Genomic DNA, 22556 nt, shown 5'->3' on the forward strand with positions numbered 1-22556 from the left:
ACTCTCAGTTATTAAGCACATATGATTAAGCATATATGATCTCCTTTTGGATAGATGAGTTAACTTTTAGAGAGAGGCATCTTCTGATAAACATTTTACGAGTATTTATCCCTAACTGAAATTTGGTTCACATAATAGGATAAAGTCTGAGAACAAAAATTAAGCGACAGTTTCAAAATAGTGACTATTGTCCAAGCTTCATCACACACCTTGGACTTGAATGTCTGGTAAAAATGAAACTTGAGAAATGTTAAAATTGTCCAATTACATTGAAAAATTTCAAGATTATCTTGCTTTATAAGTTTCTTTTTAAGGACCCATGTGAAGAGAAGATTATTTAGTCTTCAACTCAGTAGCGAACAACACGTTGTAGCCTGGAAGCCAATTCTAAAGTATTTAGCCTGATTGCCTCCAAATTCAGTCAGCTTATCTCCCCCTGTCTGAGTCACTACAACTGGGAAACTTTAGCAGGCAATTTTCTCTCACGGGACACACAGCCGTCTCCACTCACCAAGAATTTTCCAGACTACAAGGCCACATGAGGCCAGAACATTCGTTAATCACTGAAAGATACTGTCAACATAATCCTAATTATTCAGCTACATCCTGAAACAGAAATTTCAGTTTTCCTGGTATATGCATGGTGGAGAACTTAGAAAATTAGAGCCTTGGAGTATAAGAAATTCGTTAATTCAGTCAGTGTTTAAATCTCTTCTGCCTCCTACCCACTATATAGTTACCTAGAGTCAACTTTTACCTCAATATTACATTTGGCAGAGGAATGGGCAAAAACAAACACATTGTTTCCCACACAGATATGCCAAAAAAGTAATTTATAGTAAGAGCTTTCATTTGTAGATGGTTATTCCGAGCCAGACACAGGACCTGGGCACTTTGATTGTATTACTTTATCCCTCACAACAATCCTCCGAAGACTCTTAAGTTTCATTACACAATGTTTGGTTTTCATTTTTGTTGTGTTTTGTTTGTTTTTGTCTGTGATATAATAACATCCCCAATAATTTCTACCGGTAAGGTTTTTCTGGTAATTCTTTTCTGTCTTCCTTTTTACAAAAGTGCTCAAAAATCCTTCATAAAACCTTCACGACCTTCCAGCCTGAACTAACACTGATGTTGAACAACTACGGCTTTTACTGGCTGTATTATTCCATTGTAATGTTGTGACACACTGCCTGATTACCATTCTTTGTTATATTACACCATTTTGAAGTTCGTACTTTATATCATTTGCTATGCTAAGCACTGAGGGAGGATACATTAATGAGCAGAAGGATTCTACTTCCTCCCTCTTGTTACCTCAAAGGGATGATAAAGGGTTACCTAGAAGGCAGAACAATTAAATGAACAATAACAGTGAAACATGAAGTGCACTTAGAGTACTTAGAAGGGTTGCCTAATGTAGTCTCAGATAATCATGAGTATTTCTCTGACATTAATGACCCTCATAATATTCTGGGTTCTTTGTTGCTGTTTTGTTGTTATTGCTATTGTTTTGAGACATGGTTTCACTCTGTCACTCAGGCTGGAGGGCAGTCTCTCCATTATGACTCACTGAAGCCCCGACCTCCCAGGTTTGAGCTATCCTCCCACCCGAGCCTCCTAAGTAGCTGGGACTAGAGGCACGTGCCACCACGCCCAGCTAATATTTAATATTTTTGTAGAGACAGGGTTCTGCCAAATTGCCCAAGCTGATCTCAAACTTCTGGGCTCAAGCAATCCATCCACCTCAGCTTCCCAGAGTGCTGGGATTACATGCGTGAGGCACTGCACCCAGCCTCCTAATGATATTTGGATTAGGGCTCAATTTTTCCACTTGATGTTTCAGAAATTCAACTTTCACATGATTACATTCTCCCAAAGATACTTTCTTTTCACTCATCTATACTTCTTTCATATTCAATTTAAATTTAAAATATTTTCTTCACAAATCCCTTTCCCTGTTTTCTAAAAGAAGATTTTGCCAACATTTCCATTTTCATTAAGTAAGACTTCTAGTTTAGTGCAGAACTTACAGTTGTTACTCTACCTTTTAAACCAGAGAAGTCAACTAAAATATTATCTTAATTCACAGAACAATTAATAAAGTTTAGAAGGAGAAGAATTAATGGTATTTGTCAGTTTTGAACTTACTACTATTTTATTTATTTATTTAATTTTTAGTCAGGGTCTGGATCTGTCACCCAGGCTGGAGTGCAGTGGCTCAATCTTGGCTCAATGCAACCTCCACCTCCTGGGCTCAAGCCATCCTCCCACCTCGGCCTCCTGATTAGCTGGGACTACAGGCCTGCACCACCATATGCAGCTGATTTTTGTACTTTCGGCATGTTCCCCAGGCTGGCCTCGAACTCCCGAGCTCAAACAATCTGCCCACCTTAATCTCCCAATGTGCTAGGATTACAGGCATGAGTCACTGCGCCCAGCCAAGTCAACTATTTTAAAATAAGATATAAGTAATAAAGACAAATGGTATTTCTTCCTTATAATCAAACCTATTGCCTAGGGAACAAAGAGAAAGAGAGGAGGAAAAAAAGAATTTGACCAAATTGCTTTCTTACGAACTCTACGTGGAAAGAAAATGTTAATGACGAAAGAAAAGGTTGAATAAGAATGAAAAAGGAAAAATTTTGTATAGAAGTGGGGATTCAGTTAATGAAAACTTGTACAGCATAACACCATTTTCTAATGTTTAGTTATACATTGTCTGCTTGCAAAACATAGGCAACCAAATAAACAGCCATTTTATAGATGTGACTCCTTGTGATGACTCCCTAAAAATTTTAAAGGCTAACCAATGTGGCTAATGGACACATACCCCAAATCAGCTCTCAGTTGCTAAACTGTTCTTATAATATTAATGCTTCTCTGGTTTCCACAATTTATTCTCATTACTACTTTGATTCTCAATATCTCTCTCTCTCTCTCTCTCTTTCTCTCTCTCTCTCTCCTTATCATTTACTCCTTTGAACTAATCAAAAATTAGCGTATGTTTCAGAACTTACTAATGTAAAAACTGAAGTCATTATTTCCTGCCCCCCTCTTACATCTGGAAAGATAATATTATACTGGAATGGTTTAGATAACAGACAAAATATGCAGGTGGAGAGGAACAAGATGCAACACCACTTTCTTCTTTGTCTTTGTGGTTGCAAAGAAGAGGCCTAGAAGACTGGGAACTGGGCCTTCCCATGCCCTGTATGACCTGTTGTCAGGGCAACAGGATGTGTGGGGAGCCCTGGCCTTTCCAGTGCTGTTGCCAGGGTAACAGGATATGAACCATCTTCTTTTACGCAACTATGCAGTTTCCCGGCTTTAATCTATGCTTCTCTTCTATTTGGTGGGAAATTACATTTGTTCACAGAAATCAAAGAGCCATACGAGTTCAGTACACAGCTGCTGAAGGAGCATGTTCTGGAAGAAATATTGTATATGGACACATGTCATTGATAGCTTTGCTGGTGAAAATAATATGTAGATGAATTTTATTGGACTGTCTTTCTAAAAAGAGAGACCTCAATGTTTATTTTTGTAAACTCTAAAATATTTACTAATTGGTGATTAGTTCAAAGAAATAAACAATAGCAGATGATGAGAAAGTAGTAAGCAGAGTGATAGGCAGAAAAAAAAAATCAAAAAACAAAAAAATACCTTTAGAAACCAGAGAGAATGATGTGAAAAATTCAGCGGCTAAGAGATGATTGTGGGTGCCTATCAACTAGCTTTTGTTGTGCAACAAAACACCAACAACTTAGTGGCCAACAACAACAAACATGTATTGTTTTCTAACAATTTTGAGAAAGTTGGATAGTCCTCACTCACATGTCTGGTGTTTAACTGTTTGGTTTAGAGGGGCCTCAGCTGGAGTGGTTTATATCTGCCCCACATGCCCATCCTCCAATAGGTCTCACCAGGCTTCTCCACATGCCAGTTTGAGGGTTCCAGAGAGCATAAACTCCAGTGCATAAGCCCTTTCTAAGCCTTTGATTGTGTCACATTTGGTAAGGCCCCACTGGCTAAAACAAGGTGTATGGCCAAGAGTAAGTATGAGAGAGAATGGATGCAGGAAGTCATGAATAAATTGGGCCATTACTGCAACAGTAAACAACAACATGACAGAATTTCCAGAAAATAAATAAATAATATCTTGGGAAAACTCAAGATATTGAAGCAGAGATCTGCTAGGAAATGAAGTATCAAACGGCCACACATAAAGATGCTTGTACATACTGCAACCAGTGGGAAGTACTGGAAATTTTTCAAGTTCTAAAAGTTAGAAAGGAACCCCTTAACCCACATACTAGCCATCTCTAAGTGCAATCTAAGAATGCTTGAGAAAAATACTGTGTAGTTTAAGTTCTGTTTGGGAAGTAAGGCAGAATAAAGTATATTAAGATGATTTTTCGGAAATAAACAGAAGAAAGACTACTCATTTTACTTCAGGGAAAGAGCACTCTTATGTGCTTAAGTTTTGTTAGAACAAGAATAGAGTAGTAGCTCAAGCAAAAATGAAATACCTAGTTTTGATGGTTAGAATTATTGAATTTATTTTCATTGGTTAAAAAAAAATCTTCTGAAATGGGCACCCAGACATTACTGTGCAGGGTTTTCTTGGTTGGCTGGGGGTACCAAAGGCCAAACAAGTTACAGTGATTTTGCAAAAGTCCAAGCTCTTAGGAGGTAAAAAGAGTTTAGAAGACATCAAATTCTCTTAGAGATATTAGCTAGAATCATTGTTTAAATAAATTAATTTAAAAGGTAATGGTAGCACATGTCCTACAGCAGAGAAACAAAATTGGGGAGTTTCTGACATCTAAACCATATGCCACAGGATAACTCCCTTTGGTATTTAGCTTTGAGTACGCAAAACTAGACAAACAGATGGCAGGACTGTGGAAAAAATCAAAACAAGAGAAGAGCTTTTAATTCCTGAAATGTCAGGTTTTATACTGAGCCTTGAGTATTAAGTAGAATTATCTAAGTCAGTGTTCAATGGAATAAGTATGGACCTCAGAATCTGGCCCTCCCCTTACTAACTATGAAATAGTGGCCAAGTGGCTTAATATCTTGGAGGCTCAATTTTCTCATCAGAAAGACTGGAGATAATTGTGCTGATCCATACAGATAAAAGTAAAATCTTTCAGAAAGTATCAGGCAGAAAACAATTATAAAGTATGATTACTACTATGATTCAATTTTGAGGTGATTTTTAAATAATTTAAGGTAACCGGAAATGTGGTTGATACCAAAGTTGTTCAGCTTTTTCTTATCTTGGTCCAAATACAGTTTATTTTGAACCAACCCTTAGAAAGTCCAGTTTTAAATGGACCAGAATTAGTATGTTATTGTTTTTCTAATAAGTTCATTTTTATTTTCTTTTAAATTATCTACAACTTGTTTTACAAGAATCCCTTGAACATCCATACTTATGCAGAGTTTAGTTAATGTTGACCTCAGGTTTCTTCTCCTGGAGACTCTGATGCTTAGAGATTTTACTATTTTTTTCCATGACTCATTATAAACTTATTTGAATAACTATAAATTTCAAAAATTTGCCTACAAAAAATTATCTGCATGACTGAGCTTTTTCTGGGCCTATTTAGTACAAGTCCATGCTTTTAAATATTTTATAATATATAAAATAAAATTTGATTTTTTTAAAAGGCTTCAAGAAAGTGTAGCTGAAAGGAGAAACCAAAAGGGTCATAATGTTTCATATATATGCCTCTAATGAGCTTTTATCATTGTTATGCCTTCCTTAACTATAGTCATTCATGCCTAAAACTTGCTCAGACTGGATATGTGGAGTAGTATGATTCTCATGAGCCTTTAACGCTATCATCTGTTTAATAATGTTAATTAAGAGTTTCTTTCATATCCAAAAGGCCTATAGCATAGTCCTTTACCAGATGATAATCAAACTTGCTCACATATTACATTTGACTAGCTAATTAAAACATGTTAAATGACAAAATCTGGTAATGTAATGGAAATACAGCATTTTCTAAAATGAATCAGCAAGGGGATGGACAAGGGACATGACAGCAATTACCGAGAAGTCAAGTCTGTTGTGAACCAGGCCCAGGTTGTAATAAGAAAAGGCCTAAAGAATAATTTTCAAGCCAGAGTGACTCAGGAAAATAAGTCTAGCCCTGAGATATATATGATTATAGAGACCTAAAATCCACCATAATGTACCTCAAGATGTTGACTTAAAGATGCCATCAAGACAATTCTTCTATCAGTGAAACTCTCAAAGCCCACTTCTTCTCAGCTCTCTCTCCTTATATACCCTAGCTCCTGCTCCAAGGAAACACAAATCCTTATGTATAGTGATTCTGGTGAAGAGAAACATGGGGAATGAGAATACTTCCACTGAGCTAAGAGAAAGTCTTCTTTCTGCATCTTGACAACCCTACTCTGTGCATTGATTCTGATAAGAAAAGTACCTGAAAAATTATAGAATTCTGTTTCTGCATTTAATATTAGCAATAATAACGATTGATAAAAGCTAGGATTTCTTGAATTCTGGACACTTTTCTAAATAATTTATGTGTTAATTTAATTAATTTTCTCAACACCTATGAGATAGGTAATGCTATTATTTCCACTTACAGATAAGAAAATCGAGGAATTGAAAAATCAATCAAGGGGGAAAGAGCCAAGATGGTCAACTAGATGTAGCCAGGAAAACCTTCTCTCACCAAGAGACCAAACCATCAAAATGACAAGCACACTCCAAGCAGATCTTCAGAAGGGCATTGAGAGTAGACAGAGGAAACAGACCCTGAGCTGAAGAGAAAGGAGGCTGCAAATGCTGCATGGGATTGCCAAGCACCAGGGCTCATTCCTGGCCCAGCGCAGCTCCTGGGGACAGGGTGAGTAAAATAGGGGGTAGAGTGACCCACTCTCACCACAGACCTCCAGAATCCTAGCTGCAGGAGACCCCTTGACACATACTGACTTTTGAGCTGGCAGGGAGAGCTTCTTGGAGAGTTGGTAGGGGTGGGACTTAAGCCTGCACAGAGCTCAGAGGGTTCAGTGTGGGAACAGCTACAGTGGAGTAAAGCCAGGGATGCCCATCTCCCAAGGCTTGCCATGCTCTGCTAGCAGGCTCTGGCTTGTGTTGACTCAAATCTAGACAGAACGTGGCTATTCTCCCCGTGAGACAGAGCCAATCTGATCTGGGAGCCCCCCTGTTTGCCAGCCTCTCCCCAGAGTCCCTGCCTGGACACACCCATTTGCAGTGCAACCACAGATACTGAACTGGGGTGCTTCTCAGTGGCCACTACCACAGTTCCTTCACCAACAGACTCTGTCTGACCATCACAGAGCTTCTGTAGATGGGCCCCTACCAGTACACACCTACCTGCAGCTTCCCCTACCACCTTGCCAACACATGTGCACAAATGTGTCCTGCAGCTGCCAAAATATACATGCGTGGACCTCACTGCCTCCCCACCACCAGTGCACAGGCAGATCCCACCACTGCTGCTGCCATCCCATTGTCACTGGTGAATGTGCACACAGAACCCACTACCTCACCACTACCCTACCACCACTATTGCACATGTGCACATGCAAACCCCACTGCTACAACCTCAATAAAATGCTTTTTCCAGCACCTTTCTCCCTATCAAAGTGTTGTTGCCAGTGAACTGGGAATACCTCAGCCCCTCCAGTGTAGCAGATGCTTAACGTCAACAGGCCATAAAACAAAGTCATGGGCCTGGTCTCAGGCCCCAGTGTTAGAGCATGCAGCCCAGGTGTGCTGAGCTGAGACTTGGGCCCCTGACATAATCCAAAAACAAAGCCAGTCAACTCAACCCAACTTATACCACAGTCAAACCCTCAAGTGCATAAAAGAATATAAAAGCAAAAGGCCCCATCCAAAGGACTGCAACTTCAAAGATTAAAGGAACAATAGCCTACATAGATAAGAAAAAAACAATGCAAGAACTCTGGAAACTCACAAATCTAGTGTCTTTTGCCTCCAAATTACCATAACAACTACCCAGCAACATTTTTTTAACGACAAAATGGTTGAAATGACACACACAGAGTTCAGAATCTGGACAGCATGGAAAATTATTGAGATTCAAGAGGAACTTGAAACACAATTCGAGGAATCTAAGAAATCTATTAAAATGATTCAAGAACTGAGAGACAAAATAGCCATTTTAAGAAAGAGCCAAACTGTTCTGATAGAGCTGAAAAACTCACTACACGAGTATAATAATATGATCACAAATATTAATAACTGAATAGACCAGGCTGAGGAAAGAATCTCACAGCTCAAAGTCTGATTCCTTGAATCAACTCAGTGAAACTAAAATAATGAAAAAACAATTTTAAAATGAACAAAATCTCTGAGAAATATGAGATTATTTAGAAACCAAACCCATAACTCAATGGCATCCCTGAAAGAAAGGAAGAGAAAGCAAGCAACTTGGAAAACATATTTGAGAATATTGCTCACAAAATTTTTCCCAACCTCACTAGAGAGGTTGACAATCAAATTCAGGAAATCAGAAAACCCCTGTGAGATACTATACGAGATGACCATCCCTAAGACACATAGTCATCAGATTCTCAAAGATCAATGTGAAAGAAAAAATATTAAAGGCAGCTAGAGAGCAGGGCAGGCTGCCTACAAAAAGAACTCCCTTAGGCTTATAGCAAACTTTTCAGCAAAAACCCTACAAGCCAGAAGAGATTGGGGGCCTATATTCAGCATCCTTACAGAAAAAAATTCCAACCAAGAATTTCATATCAGCCAAACTAAGCTTCATAAAACAAGGAAAAATAAAATCCTTTTCAGACAAGCAAATGCTAAGAGAATTTGTTACCACCATACCTGCTTTACAAGAGGTCCTTAAGGGAGTGCTACACATAGAAACAAAAAACTGTTACCAGCCACCACAAAACCACACTGAAGTACATAGACCTTTGACACTATAAAGCATGTGCACAATCAAATCTATGTAACAACCAGCTAACAATATGTCAGGATCAAATCTGCACATATCAATGTTAACCTTGGATGTACACAGGCTAAACACCCGACTTAAAAAGCACAAAGTGGCAAGTTGGATAAAGAAGCAAGGCCCAACCCATATGCTGTCTTCAAGAGACTCATCTCACATGTGATGATAACCATAGGTTCAAAGTAAAGGGATGGAGTAAGACCTATCAAGCAAACAGAAAACAAAAGAAAGAGCAGAGATTGCTATCCCTAATTCAGACAACACAGAAATTAAGCCAACAATGATCAAAAAGGACGAAGAAGGGCATTACATAATGATAAATGTTTTGATTCAACAAGAAGACTTAACTTTTCTAAATATGTGCACCCAACACTGGAGCATCCAGATTCATAAAACAAGTGCTTAGAGACCTACAAAAGATTTAGATAACCACACAATAATAGTGTAAGACTGCAGCACCCCACAGCATTTCTATACACCAGTAACATCCAAGCTGAGAGCCAAATCAGAGATGCAATCCCATTCACAATAGCCACAGAAAGAATAAAATACCTACAAATACTACTAACCAGGGAAGTAAAAGATCTCTACAACAAGAATTACAAAACACTGCTTAAAGAAATCAGAGATGACACAAATAAATGGAAAAACATTCCATGCCCATGGGTAGGAAGAATCAACATTGTTAACATGTCCATACTGCTCAAAGCAATTTACAGATTCAATGTTATTTCTACCAAACTACCAATGAAATTTTTCACATAATTGGAAAACACTATTTTAAAATTTATATGGAATCAAAAAAGAGCATGAATAGTCAAAGCAATCCTAAGCAGGAAGAACAAAGCCAGAGGCAGCACACTACCCAGCTTCAAACTATAGTACAAACCTATAACCAAAACAGCATGGCACTGGTACAAAAACGGACACATAGACCCATGGAACAGAATAAAGAACCCCAAAATAAAGTTATAACCATCTGATCTCCAACAAAGTCAATGATAAACAATGAGGAAAGCACCCCCTATTCAATAAACGATGCTGAGATAACTGGCTAGTCATATGCAGAATATTTAAACTGGACCCCTTCTTTTCACCATATACAAAAATCAACTCGAGATGGATTAAAGAGTTAAATGTAAAGCCTAAACTATAAAATCCCTAGAAGAAAACCTAGAAAATACCACTCTGGAAATAGACCCTGCAAAGATTTCATGAGGAAGACTCCAAAAGCAATTGCAACAAAAACACTAATAGACAAGTGGAACCTAATTAAACTAAAGAGCTTCTGCACAGCAAAAGAGACTATCAACAGAATCAACAGAAAGTTTATTTTGTTCTATAGTTCTGTAGTTTTGAAGGTTAAGTTGGATTCAAAGGAATTCTGGTTTATTTAGCTGCACACCCAAACATATTCTTCCATGCAAGTCTAATCTGCAATAAAGCTGATATTTTGATGTTCATCTATGGGACTCCTAAACCTATCTCTCACTTAATTCTGAACTTGGGCAGGAATTAGGGGTATCATTCATTAGCACTTCCTCTCACCCAAGCATCTTATGAGGCAGATATCAGTTTTGTCCATGTCTCAGCTGAAAAATAACCTAAAAGAAGTCATCCCTGAATATCCAAAATACCTTCCCCAAATAACTTGATCACATCACCTGGTGCATTTTCTTCTGGTCACTTCTTACTCCATATTAACTTGCTTTTTATAATTCACTTTTTGTTGTTTGTCTCCTCTACAGGAACAAAAGCTTCTGTGTCTAACATTGTACCTGACACAGTATACAGTCAGAGTATATTTGTTGAATGAGTGAATGAATGATCAATTCAATTAATGGATTTTACAAATAAGGAAAGTGAAGTTTAGATAAATTAATAACTTTTCCATGGACACTTAGCTAAAAAGCAGTAGTATTGTTAGTATTAGAAAATATCTGATTAACTCTAGAGTTCAATTTCTAAGCCACCTAATCTGTAAGGTATTCCACCTTAATAATGTTAATTCTATTAACTATAACATAATGCTATGTAGGACTGACTATTAAGACTATGTCTACACATCAAAATGGGTTTTGATGAAGTAGTTTTCTTCAAAACAAATTATGATTATGATTAAAAGACAGATTTTTAAAAACTGATTTGCCTGATTAATCCATCAAAACAGTCACATACTGAACAACGTACAGACTTATCAACAATTTCCAAGAAAGATCGCATTCTCTTTTGACATTTGAAACGAATCCAGTGAATACCCTCCATCTCAGAGTTTGGTGAGGAAACTGGTAAGTCAGGGTTAGATGGAGGTACAGTGAGTTGTTTAAAGGCTAAGAATAAAGAGTATCTGAATCCAATGTACCATAGAGTAAGGCAGGGCTTCACCACTAGGGATCGTGTGTGTGTGTGTGTGTGTGTGTGTGTGTTGGGAGGGGCTAGGAATGGTCATGTTGATGTGTTCTTCTGGTATAGAAAGCATGTATTAGATTTTTATTGCTACTGTAACAAATTTACCACAAACTCAGTAGCTTGAAATAAATGAATTATTTTTAGTTCTGTAGCTCAGAAATCTGGTGCAAATTTCACTGAGTGCTAGTATCAGCAGGACTGCATTCTTTACAGAAGCTCTAGGTAGAATCTGTTTTATCATTTTTTCAGGTTTCTAGAGGTTGTCCTTGGCTCATAGCCCACTTACACCATGTTCAATAGTAGCACAGACGAGTTAAGTCCTTATCACTCAGTCCTGCCTCTCTCTTCCACTTTTCAAGCCCTTGTGATTGGCCAGGCATGGGAGGCTGAGGTCAGCAGATCACTTGAGCTCAGGCATTCAATACCAGCCTGGGAAACATGGCAAAAACCCATCTCTACTAGAAGTATAAAAAATTAGCCAGGTGTGGTGGCACATGCCTGTAGTTCTTGCTACATGGGAGGCTGAAGTGGGAGGATCATCTGAGCCTGGGAGGTCAAGGCTGCAGTGAGTGGAGATCACTCCACTGCACCAGAGTGAGATCCTGTCTGAAAAAGAAAGACAAAAGGAAGGAAGGAAGGAAGGAAGGGAGGGAGGGAGGAAGGGAGGGAGGGAGGGAAAGAAGGGAAACAAGGGAAAGAAAGGAAAGAAAGAAAAGAAAGGAAAGAAAGGAAGAAATAAAGGAAGGAAGGAAGGAAGGAAGGAAGGAAGGAAGGAAGGAAGGAAGGAAAGAAGGAAGGAAGGAAGGAAGGAAGGAAGGAAGAAAGAAAGAAAGAAAGAAAGAAAGAAAGAAAGAAAGAAAGAAAGAAAGAAAGAAAGAAAGAAAGAAAGAAAGGAAGGAGGGAGGGAGGGAAGGAAAGAAGGAAGGAAGAGAGGGAGAGAGAGAGAGAGAAAGAAAGAAAAAGAAAGAAAGAAAAGATGGGATGGAGGGAAGGAAGGAAGGGAGGAAGAGAAAGAAAGAAAAAGAGAAAGAAAGAGAAAGGAAGGGAGAGAGAGACAGTGAGGGAGGGAGGAAGAGAGTGAGAAAGAAAGGAAGGAAAGAGAGAAAGAAGGAAAGGAAGGAAGGAAGGAAGGAAGGAAGGAAGGAAGGAAGGAAGGAAGGGAGGGAGGGAGGGAGGGAGGGAGGGAGGGAGGGAGGGAGGGAAGGAAGGGAAGGAAGGAAGGAAATGAATCTTTGTGATTACATTAGGCTCACCTGGATAATCCAGGCTACTATCCCTATTTTAAAGTCAGATGATTAGCAACTTTAACTCCATCTGCTCCTTTTCAAATAAAGTAACATATCCTTTGGTTCAGGGGATTAGGACATGGACATTTCTGGAGGGTGATAAGTCTGCCTACCCCAAGCCTGGGAATTCAATTTTAAGGAGCACCACCGTAGAGCCTTTTCTGGTGTCTTTTGGGTAAGCATTCTGACACTGTCATCTTTTTTTGTCATCTTTTTTTGGGTAAGCATTCTGAGACTGTCATCTTTTTTTTTTTAAAATACAATGTCAGAGCTAGGTAGATCTATGTTTAAACCCATGTTCTATCAGATACTAGCTGCGTAACTACTTAAGATACTTATGTTTTTAAGAACACTGGTGGGGAGTAAGAATACAAACATGTTATATCTGCACAATTCTAACAATATAATGATAAAGATGATAAAGCAAACATCCTTCCATCTTCTCCATCATTATTCCAGCTGTGAATCTATCTCCAATCCTCCCACCTGGTTTTAGTCCCTATTTTGGCAGCCTGGCTGATCTAATTTTCTAGTTAAAGCCAGTATAAGATTCAGAATTTTATTCATTCATTGATTTAAAATATTATTTGCACTGTCTTCTGTGTGCTAAGTACTGTGCCATGTGCTGGAATCCAAGAGCAAATCCAATGAAGTAAGCATAGCTCTTGCACTCAAAAGCTGTGGCTGAGTATGAAAGGTAGATTTTGTTATGATAAGAGAAATTCAGGCTATTTATGAGCTGAAAATAAAAAGCTAATCTAGTCTGGAAGGTCAGGAAGAATTTCCTTTGCAAGTGAAATTTAAGCAGCAATCTTTCTGCATTTTTTAATAGGATATGAATCAGAATTTTGAGTGGGATAACTCCTCCTGACAAGGAAATGCCCTGAGGTCTGTAGGGTATTTAGCCTTACCAGGACCCTGCTGCCCACTAAATACAGAAACACCTTGCCATCACTGCAACCACCAGAAACTTCCCCACACAACTCCAAAAGCTTCATATAGAACAAGAGCAACTCTGGCTGAAAGAGGAAAATGAAGGAATAATTGTCTCCAGAAGATAGAACAAAATGAGCAAAGGCAGAGGAGTGGTAAGCAGTATTTCTTTTGGGTGACCCTGGGTCTGAATAGGAGGCGTGTCACAGAAGGACAGGCATCAGAGGAGAATCCAAAGATCAAGTTGGTAGGCAGTGACCCTGTGAAGGATGCAAAGATTTAAAGGTGTTTAAGCAGAAGAGTAAAAGGATCAAATTTGTGTCTTATCTATAATACTTCATCCTCAAGTATGGTTCCAATTTGAGAATATGATGCTATTAGCTCCTGTCACTTCCTTTTTTTTTTGCTAATTTTTATTCTAAATGTATATTTCTGCTACATCCTCTTAGTGATAAGGGTCTGGACAACTCCATCTGAGAACTACACAACATACTGCCCTCTTCAACAATAACAGTTGCTTAGAATTAAAGGATTACCATCTAATTCTTCTTCTCTCCTTCACTTTTTGTTTCCAAACATTTTGTACTTCACTATTGATAGTCATATTCACTACCCTACCAATCACAGAGAAAAAAAAAACAACAAAGCTTAACTTAATGTCTTTCAAGCATTGCATTCACAATTCCAAGTCTTAAAATTAATATCTGGACATTTGTAACATGGGGCAGATAAGGAGGTATGTGTCCAGACATGTAAAATTAGTGATCAGCTATGAAGTTAGCTTCTAACTGAAATTGTGATAGGTTCTAGTACTATGTTTACAAAAACTGAAGGAACTGGGGCAATAAGTACTATGAAGTGGTGAGTATTACATTTTTGTCTGTAGTTTATGGTTTCTGGCACTTCATACTTTCTTCTCTTCTGTCGAATGCCTGAGTAAGATAATACTTTGTTTTAGATTTTTCCCTATAGCTTTATATCATTTTCACTGAATTTTATACCTGAAAAATGCTAATTTTCAGTTTTCTGAAAATGCTGTCACCTCTTAGACTGAATTCTTATAGCAATGTCACTAACTGGAAAGAGCAACACCAGTGTTTTTTAAATATGTTTAATTTTTAAATAAAATCCACAGTTGTGGAACTCTGTATGCTTAGAGAAAAAAAGCAACAGTACATGACACAAAAAGGCATTTATCTTTTAAATGGAAAAGAAACACAATGCATAGGTGAAATACTGTAAAATCTTCAAACCAACTTTCCACATGGGAATCAATGAAATTAACAATATTTGAAAGACTATCGATAGCTATGTTTTCTTAGTATGTAGGAAGAAGTCTAGGTCCCAAATTCATAAGAAACTTCTGAATCAGAAATTTCATTTGGTGTTGAGATGGCATAAGAAATAGGAAGTGTTTTCCAGCCCTAAACGATTGATAACTTATGGCCAAGTATATAATTCTTTTTAAATCTAATTTATGAAAACCTAATGCCATAGTTATTTGCTTATATTTCCACCATCATAGATGATGACTTATTGTGTAGAATTAAATTATTGTACTGAGTAACAAATTAGTACTTGAATATGGAAAAAGCTAAATAAAAAGATTGTAAATATAAGAAGAAAATTAATAGACTAATGCAGAGAAGTCTGCATCAGAATGGGAGTAAGAAACTGTTTCACCTTTCTTGTCACAAAAGAAAAAGAGATTTCTTGGCATATAACTTTTTATGGTGTGTCAAATATTATATGAAGATAATTTAGAAGAAGCTCAATAAAAGAAAACAAAAATGGTAGACAAGCATTAATATTTTAATTTAGTTACCAAAGTTTTCCATATGTGTTCCAAAATTTAAAAATTATTTCCATGGACTCAAAAGACTCTCTAAAATGTTATGCTATATAACAATCCCTATAAGATATTTTCTCTAAATGTCTACCTGTAATGGTTCCTGATTTCTATATTTAAGGTATAATTGAATAAACATTATTTTACTTTCACCTTTGTCTCTATTTTTAACCTTAAAATCTACATACTGGAAGCTCAATTAAAAACAGTATATTATGCCAAAATAAGTCAATGTATTTGTAAAGTAAAAGATTTTAAAAATCACTTTCTAAACAAATACCTAAAGGTCTTGAGTCTATTTTAGCAAAAATAAGAAAACTGGTACACAACTGTTTGATAGGTTTAATGAGTAGCATGATTTTAATTGCCAAGACTTAAGTGTAGAATTCTAGGACTAGCAATTTTGATAAGCCAAAATTGTGTTTGAATCAATATTTCATTTTAAATAGACAAGACAATTTCAGCAATGGAATAGGGAGTCCCTCACATCACTCCTCTGAATGCAAACTGTACAAAATACCATAATTAAACAATTTGGTTGTCATTAGTCATGCAGATTTTAGATTTAGAGTTTCTCACTTTGACAATTCTAAGCATTGAACACTGAAAATGTGCTAAGTCAAACTACAAGTTGAAGTGATAGTACAAATTCAATTTCTTCTTTATTCAATGAAAAAGCATTCGTTTTAGTCACTTAGATAATGATTTTCAAAAGAAAGAAACTTGGTTAATGATTATTTAGTGGCTCTATGTAAACACAACTCAAAATTAATTTTGCATGTACATATTTTAATATATCCTTCTATCAATCCATGAATATCTACCATTGAATGACTCTATCACCCTTTTCTGAAATAAAATGACAGATTGATCTTTGAGATCAACTGATACAGTGAGTCAATAAATTTGCCCTAAAGTATTAAATAAACACAACATCATTTTTCACATTTCTTAAAGACATATGCATAAATCCACCAGCATACATCTTCATACATTCAAGTAACTACAGGAAACTAGAAAAATGCAAACAAAACAAAAGCAAAACATCCTTCTAAGGAGAAGAAAATCTAAAATAGGTTGTAATGAGAGACATAATTTTCCCGGTACTGATGTTCATCCACTCATTGGGTTAAAACACAAATCATCTGATGACTGCTAATGTTTAATTTGCATCTATGCTAATTAATTTTGAGAGCTGTTATTTGCTTTGATAGGATTACTTGTTCCCCTAGAGAACAACCTCACCAAAAAGCTGTAATTTCTAAATCTTCAATGGATCTTGGAAACAGATTTCTAGTTCATCCAAATAATGTAAAGATGGCTTCCTTTCCAAAAGTTATTCTCTGCTATATGTTTTTTGCATTATTGTGCTCTTATACTAGTGCACTGTAAAGCCATGTATTACTTCAAGAAGTAACAAAATATACAAAGAACAATATTTAAATACATAAACATCATTAAATACATTCAAATGGAGGAAAATAGAAGGAATTTTTACCTCTAAACAAAGTTTGATGTAATTTTCTTTAAAAAAAAGTCAAACAGGGACATCAAATTTACTCAGGTACTGAATTTTTAAAAATAGTGTGAAAACACAGCATTAGAGATATAAATCATAGAAAATCTCTATTTTGCATAGTGTAGTATTCTTTCAGCTGTTATTATAGAAAAGCAAATATATTAATATTTTCATTTGAGATCTGCAAATATACTAAGCAATACAATAGCCTGTAAAATTCATATTCTAATTTCTCATTTTTAGTCAAATGTTAAATCTGATTTTTAAATTATGACAATTAAGATAAAGCATATAAACAGTGTGGTGCTGAAACACTAAACAGGAACTAGTAGCATATACAGCTAAAAAAAATGTAAGGGTGTAAATATCAAGGTGAATAGCATTGCAATTAATGTTTGACTTAGGTAATTACATCCCATGTTTGACATAAATGCATAATTCTTGACCCATTTTACTAAGGGCTATTATGTACTACGGACTATTCTGTACTCTCAGGAGAAGTGAACCGTGAACCGGTTAATGTAAAGCCAAAACTCTCCAATAAGTTTGATATGCTGTTAATATTTTTACCATGTAAGCATTTTTTCTTATAGAAATATCATTTAAGCAAAAAGAATAAGCACAATAAAGTATAATTATTTATTTTCATATTAATCCTCTCATTGCTTTTCCAAATCTAATCACAGAGAAAGAAGTACCAGTCTTATTTCTCTCTCTGTTTACCTGAGGGAAATTTTATTTGAGTCAGTATCCTGGCAAATGGCTTTCTTAGTTACCTTTCTGCATATCTGAACCACATATCTAAACAGCACATACGGAATGCATAAAAGAAACCATGTAGTATGACAGTAAAGTGACTTCCCCAGAAGTTACCTTACTTTAATAAAATGTGCAAGTACAAAATACTATTCGTCCTTCAACAAGTTGTTAGCTGAGATAGGCACATTTTATTTTTCAAGAGAAAATCTTTCTATAGGAAACTAGTCCACAAAGGCGGATGGCACCAACAATTAGTCACGTTAATAGTCAAATCTTTCAGGGGGAAATAAAAAGCAAAGAGCATACTCACATTCCTTTCAGGCGCTGCCACATTTTTTCAGTCTGTTCTCCTGTAAGATACTTAAAAGTGGTGTTTTCCAATTCTTCAATTTCTGTGGCACTAGAGCCCATGATGATGCTCCTAAGACAATACAGTTACAGTCAGTTTCAGCAGCTAGAACAAGCATTCCTCAGTCCATTACAAATCTTACACGCTTATACAGTAGCCTCTCTTATCTATTAAAACAGTGCTGATGTACAAAGCTGAGGGAAGACTCTGCCAGATTTGCTATTGACTTTGACAGGCATATATCCACTGCTCACCACCTCACCACCCCTCTAAGCAGACAGCAGTATAAACAGATGCTCTGACCTCACAAGAACAATCCGTACATGTGAGCCTGCTACTGTACTACTGACCGACTGAGAACTCAAGCTCTCCCCAAAAGCAGCTCATCTGTTACTGTTCTGTGCACTGAAGCATATCAGAATTCCTACAGTTTACGAGCTCTATTATGCACAAGAGAAACGTGAATGACTTTCGCGCTCCAGAAGAAGCTGAATTCCTCTCTACCAACAGAACGAGGGCAGGATGTAATAAGGAAACAGATGGTAGGAGCCAGTATCAGCAGCACCACCCTGAGAAAAAAAAGTGCCTGTTTAAATGCCAAGGTTTTTGTCTCTAAATTGATCTGAAACTAACACTTAAAAATGTATCATGATCTAACAATAACTGCAACAAATATTAATGATAACAAAGAGAAAATAACATATAGAGCCATACAGAAGAACACAGCTCCACAGGTTGTTATTGCAAGAATATGTACATCAACTGATGCTGTAATCATGCTTATTCACCTTCTCCTAGCAACTCCACACAATAGGTAACTGCCAATTTAACCAGTGGAAAGTACGGCAGCTGCACACAGCCTGCTCCATGAATCCTTTGGGAATTAAAAAATAAATAAAATGAAACTAGTGTAAATGCGTGCATGTGTGTGTGTGTGTGTGTGTGTTTTGAAGGAAAAGGGAATAGGTTTGTGTGTGTGGGTGTTTATGAGAGAGAGAGGGAGAGAGGGAAAAGAGAGAAACTGATGCTTTGCTGCTTCTGCATTTTAGAAGAAAAATGAGAGAGAGTGGACATAAAAGGAATCAGAACTGAGTCGTCTGCCAAGCTCCTAACACATGGCGAGCTTTCTTTGAAATAAGCACAGACCTTAAGTATGAGCACCATAACAGCTCTTGCTATCTGCAAGCTGCTATAGAAAATATACTTATAAGCAATATTTCTTCTTGTTTGTTTGAAAACCCAGATGTAGTTTTATTTCTCCTTGCAAGAAAACTTGCCTGTTACTATGAGTTTTAAGGTAGAGATATTCAAAGATAGGTAATAACCTCCAATATTTGTTGAATATTTCTGATGTTTCAGACAATGTTCTCAGTACCTATTACACATTACCTTTTTAAATTCTTACAAGAAGCTTGTGAGATAGGCAATACTCCTGTCCAATAGTTGAGAAAACTGAGAAACAGAGACATTCTCCAGATTTAAAGCTAATTCTTAAAAATTGGAACTATTAACAATTAGTCTTCCAATATAAAATCACTATGTCTATGCAAATGACACTGATGATATTTAGTAGTCAGTTATAATGTGTATGTAAAAAGCACCTTTGCAAAATGTTACAGAAAATGCCTTCTGATTTGCAGATTATAAGAGGGGAAATTAAGTGAGGCTTCCGTTTTCCTCTCTCAGACAAGATACTTCCAGAATTCAATCTGAATGTAATGCCTTTAGCTAGGGGACAGCTTTGTGAAATTAAAACTTCATTCCTATAAGCATTTACCAGAGTTGTCAGAAATAGGGTAATCTTTGCTCTAAAAGTACCAATTTTACCTTCACTGTGCCTTCATTTGTAATCTTAGCTATATTCATGTAATAAACTCTGACCTGATGTTTCTTTAATGAAATAGTCAACAAACATTTATATTCTGCTTTCAAAGAAAATTGTAGCCAAAAATCTCCATGGATAACAAGTACTCTATCATTACTATTTTATGAATCAAGATACCTAAGTCCTTAAGGCTATACAGATGATATTCTAAATATTACATGAAATGTCAAGTCCTCACATTGACCAGCTTACCAATAACATTGCAAACTAAAGAATGAGAACTCTTCTACTTAAGTATATGTCAAAGAATCTTGTTTCATCACTACAATTCATTTGCCCTTTGCTTTCACTATGTAACTTCTATCACACATTGATATTTAAGACCTCAAGGTATACTAATTCGGTCACTTACTAGAAAAAAATCCTTAATCATTTCATTAAATGTTTCATAAAATAAAATTTGAATAAATAACTAGATAAAATAGCTTATTATTTAAATCCTTAAACAAGATAATGTTCATCCTTAGGAAGTATCAAAAAGTTACTTCTGTTAACATAGAGAATTCAAATCATTTTTCTCTGTTAATTTATAAAAAAATTGATATAAGTTCTGCAAGGGAAAATTGAGAAAACAGTCACAAAAATACAATAAAAATTGATCCAATTTGTATGTCCCTCATCTCTCATAGATTCCATTTATTTTCCTTTAACTCTACAGTCAGGTAAATTATTTCTCTCAGAATAAGCAGTTCCTTCCTTCCTGATTACCTAATATTTTATTAGGAATGGTGACAAAAATGTATAGAATAAATTTAGTATCTACTAATGCCAAAATGTAATATAACATATACTCTAAATCTAGACTACCTGGGTTTGAATCTTTATTCTTTCACTGAAAGAATTATGTGATTTTTTCAAGTTACAATTTTTGTTCATTTCTTCACGTATAAAACGAGCATAATAATAACATCTCCTCATAGTGTTCATGTATTGAATGAGCTGATACAGGTAAAGAAATTAAAACAGTATCCAGCACATAATAATTGCTTAATAGTTATTAGTTCTTATTATTATTGATATTACATGATTTTTTTCCTTTTCATTATAGTATAATTATTCAATAGATTTTAATGACAATTATTTCCCAAATCATTTGTAATCATTGTTTTAATGCATTACTAGTGTTCCTTTTGTTTAGAAACTACATCCTTATTTATAAGCAAAATCGTTCTAAGTATTTGTGTCACTAGGTTTACTGGTTTTCATATTAAGGTTATATTGGCTGATATAGTTTGAACCTATGTCCCCGCTCAAATCTCATGTTAAAATGTAAGCCCCAGTTCTGGAGGTAGGGCCTGGCAGGAGGTGATTGGATCAAGGGGGTGATTTCTAGTGGTTTAGCACCATCCTCCTGCTCGGGTCATGTAAGATGTGCCTGCTTCCCGTTCACTTTCCACCAAGATTGAAAGTTTCCTGAGGCTTCCCCAGAAGCAGCTATGCTTCTTTTACAGCCTGCAGAACCATGAGCCGATTAAACCTCTTTTCTTCATAAATTACCCAGTCTCAGGTATTTCTTTATAGCAATGCAAGAATGACTAATACATTGGCACCATGTAATAAATGGTGAAGAAAATAACTTTAATTCTTTTGCCAGTAAGCCATCACTCAATGACAAAGATAAATGATGACACATTCAGAAATGCCAAATTCAGAAAGCATACCATTCAAATACTCTTTAAAAATAATTATATGAATTAATATACCTGAAAAAAGAAAAAAAAGTAATTAATGAGAAAAATCAGAAACATATACCTAACCTAGCAACAGAAATTCATAAACAAAATCCCAAGTTGGCATCTGTTAAGAAGGGCTAGGAAGAAATCAGTGCAAGTGAGAACAAGAAATTATAGGGATCAAAAAGATGGCTTCAGGAAAAAGTGGATTAAATTCATCAAGAATATTTAAAAACTAAAACTACTGTTTTATTGATAATAAAATTACATTATGTTTTCATTGATAAGAAAATAATTTAGAAAATATATTAATTTCTGAACAATATGGCAGACTAAGTTACTCTTAAAACTTTCAGACCAAAAATAATTTTCAAATATTGGGAAAATTCTAATAAATATTATTTTGAATGCATAGCTGAACTTATATAAAATGAAGTCCAAAATGAACAGGGACAAAAGCGTTAGAATTGTAAGGACAGTTATCAAACATAGTAATCTACAGCCTTGTATTATAATCAGTATAGAGGAAACAGAAAATAAGGGTTTGAGTCTGTACAGTATGAAGACTTGAAACCAAGGTTCCCCCCAGAAAGATAGAAACTATAAAAGGCTACCCATGTAGTCAGTTTGTGGACAAGAAAGCGTAAGTGTGGCCAAGAGATATCTGAAAAAATTTTCTCTCTCAGTTTAGTCTCTAGGAGAGGAAAAACAAAATAAAAACATTCTTTGATAGATTTTAACAATGGGACTGCCACCTATGAGTTTGATTAAACTTAAACTACTAGCTTTGTCTGAGAAACAGCAAAACTTAAAGTGATCTTGGGTTAGTAGTATCCAAGGTTACCTAGAATAAGAAAAGCAAATTTGTTTGGAGGAATGAATCCTCAAACAC

At 36.1% G+C, this 22556-nt stretch overlaps 1 protein-coding gene across 4 annotated transcripts in view; it reads right to left on the reverse strand.

Annotated features, from left to right (window-relative positions):
* PDE1A (phosphodiesterase 1A) overlaps window positions 1–18637 on the reverse strand; it is a 404293-nt gene extending 385656 nt beyond the window's left edge. Inside the window, exons 1-2 of one of the 4 annotated variants that reach the window (XM_023212368.2) lie at window positions 18430–18572; window positions 18068–18178 (exon numbers count right to left, since the gene is read on the reverse strand). In XM_023212368.2, the coding sequence (XP_023068136.1) occupies window positions 18068–18178; window positions 18430–18431 (113 nt within the window). In that variant the 5' untranslated portion in view covers window positions 18432–18572. Of the gene's footprint in view, window positions 1–18067 lie in introns of all 4 variants that reach the window. The other 3 variants (XM_023212371.2, XM_023212370.2, XM_023212377.2) reach the window with 3 other exon arrangements.
* Between the last annotated feature and the right edge of the window lie 3919 nt (window positions 18638–22556).

Source organism: Piliocolobus tephrosceles, chromosome 11 (assembly GCF_002776525.5).
Source record: "Piliocolobus tephrosceles isolate RC106 chromosome 11, ASM277652v3, whole genome shotgun sequence".
Taxonomy (NCBI): domain Eukaryota; kingdom Metazoa; phylum Chordata; class Mammalia; order Primates; family Cercopithecidae; genus Piliocolobus; species Piliocolobus tephrosceles.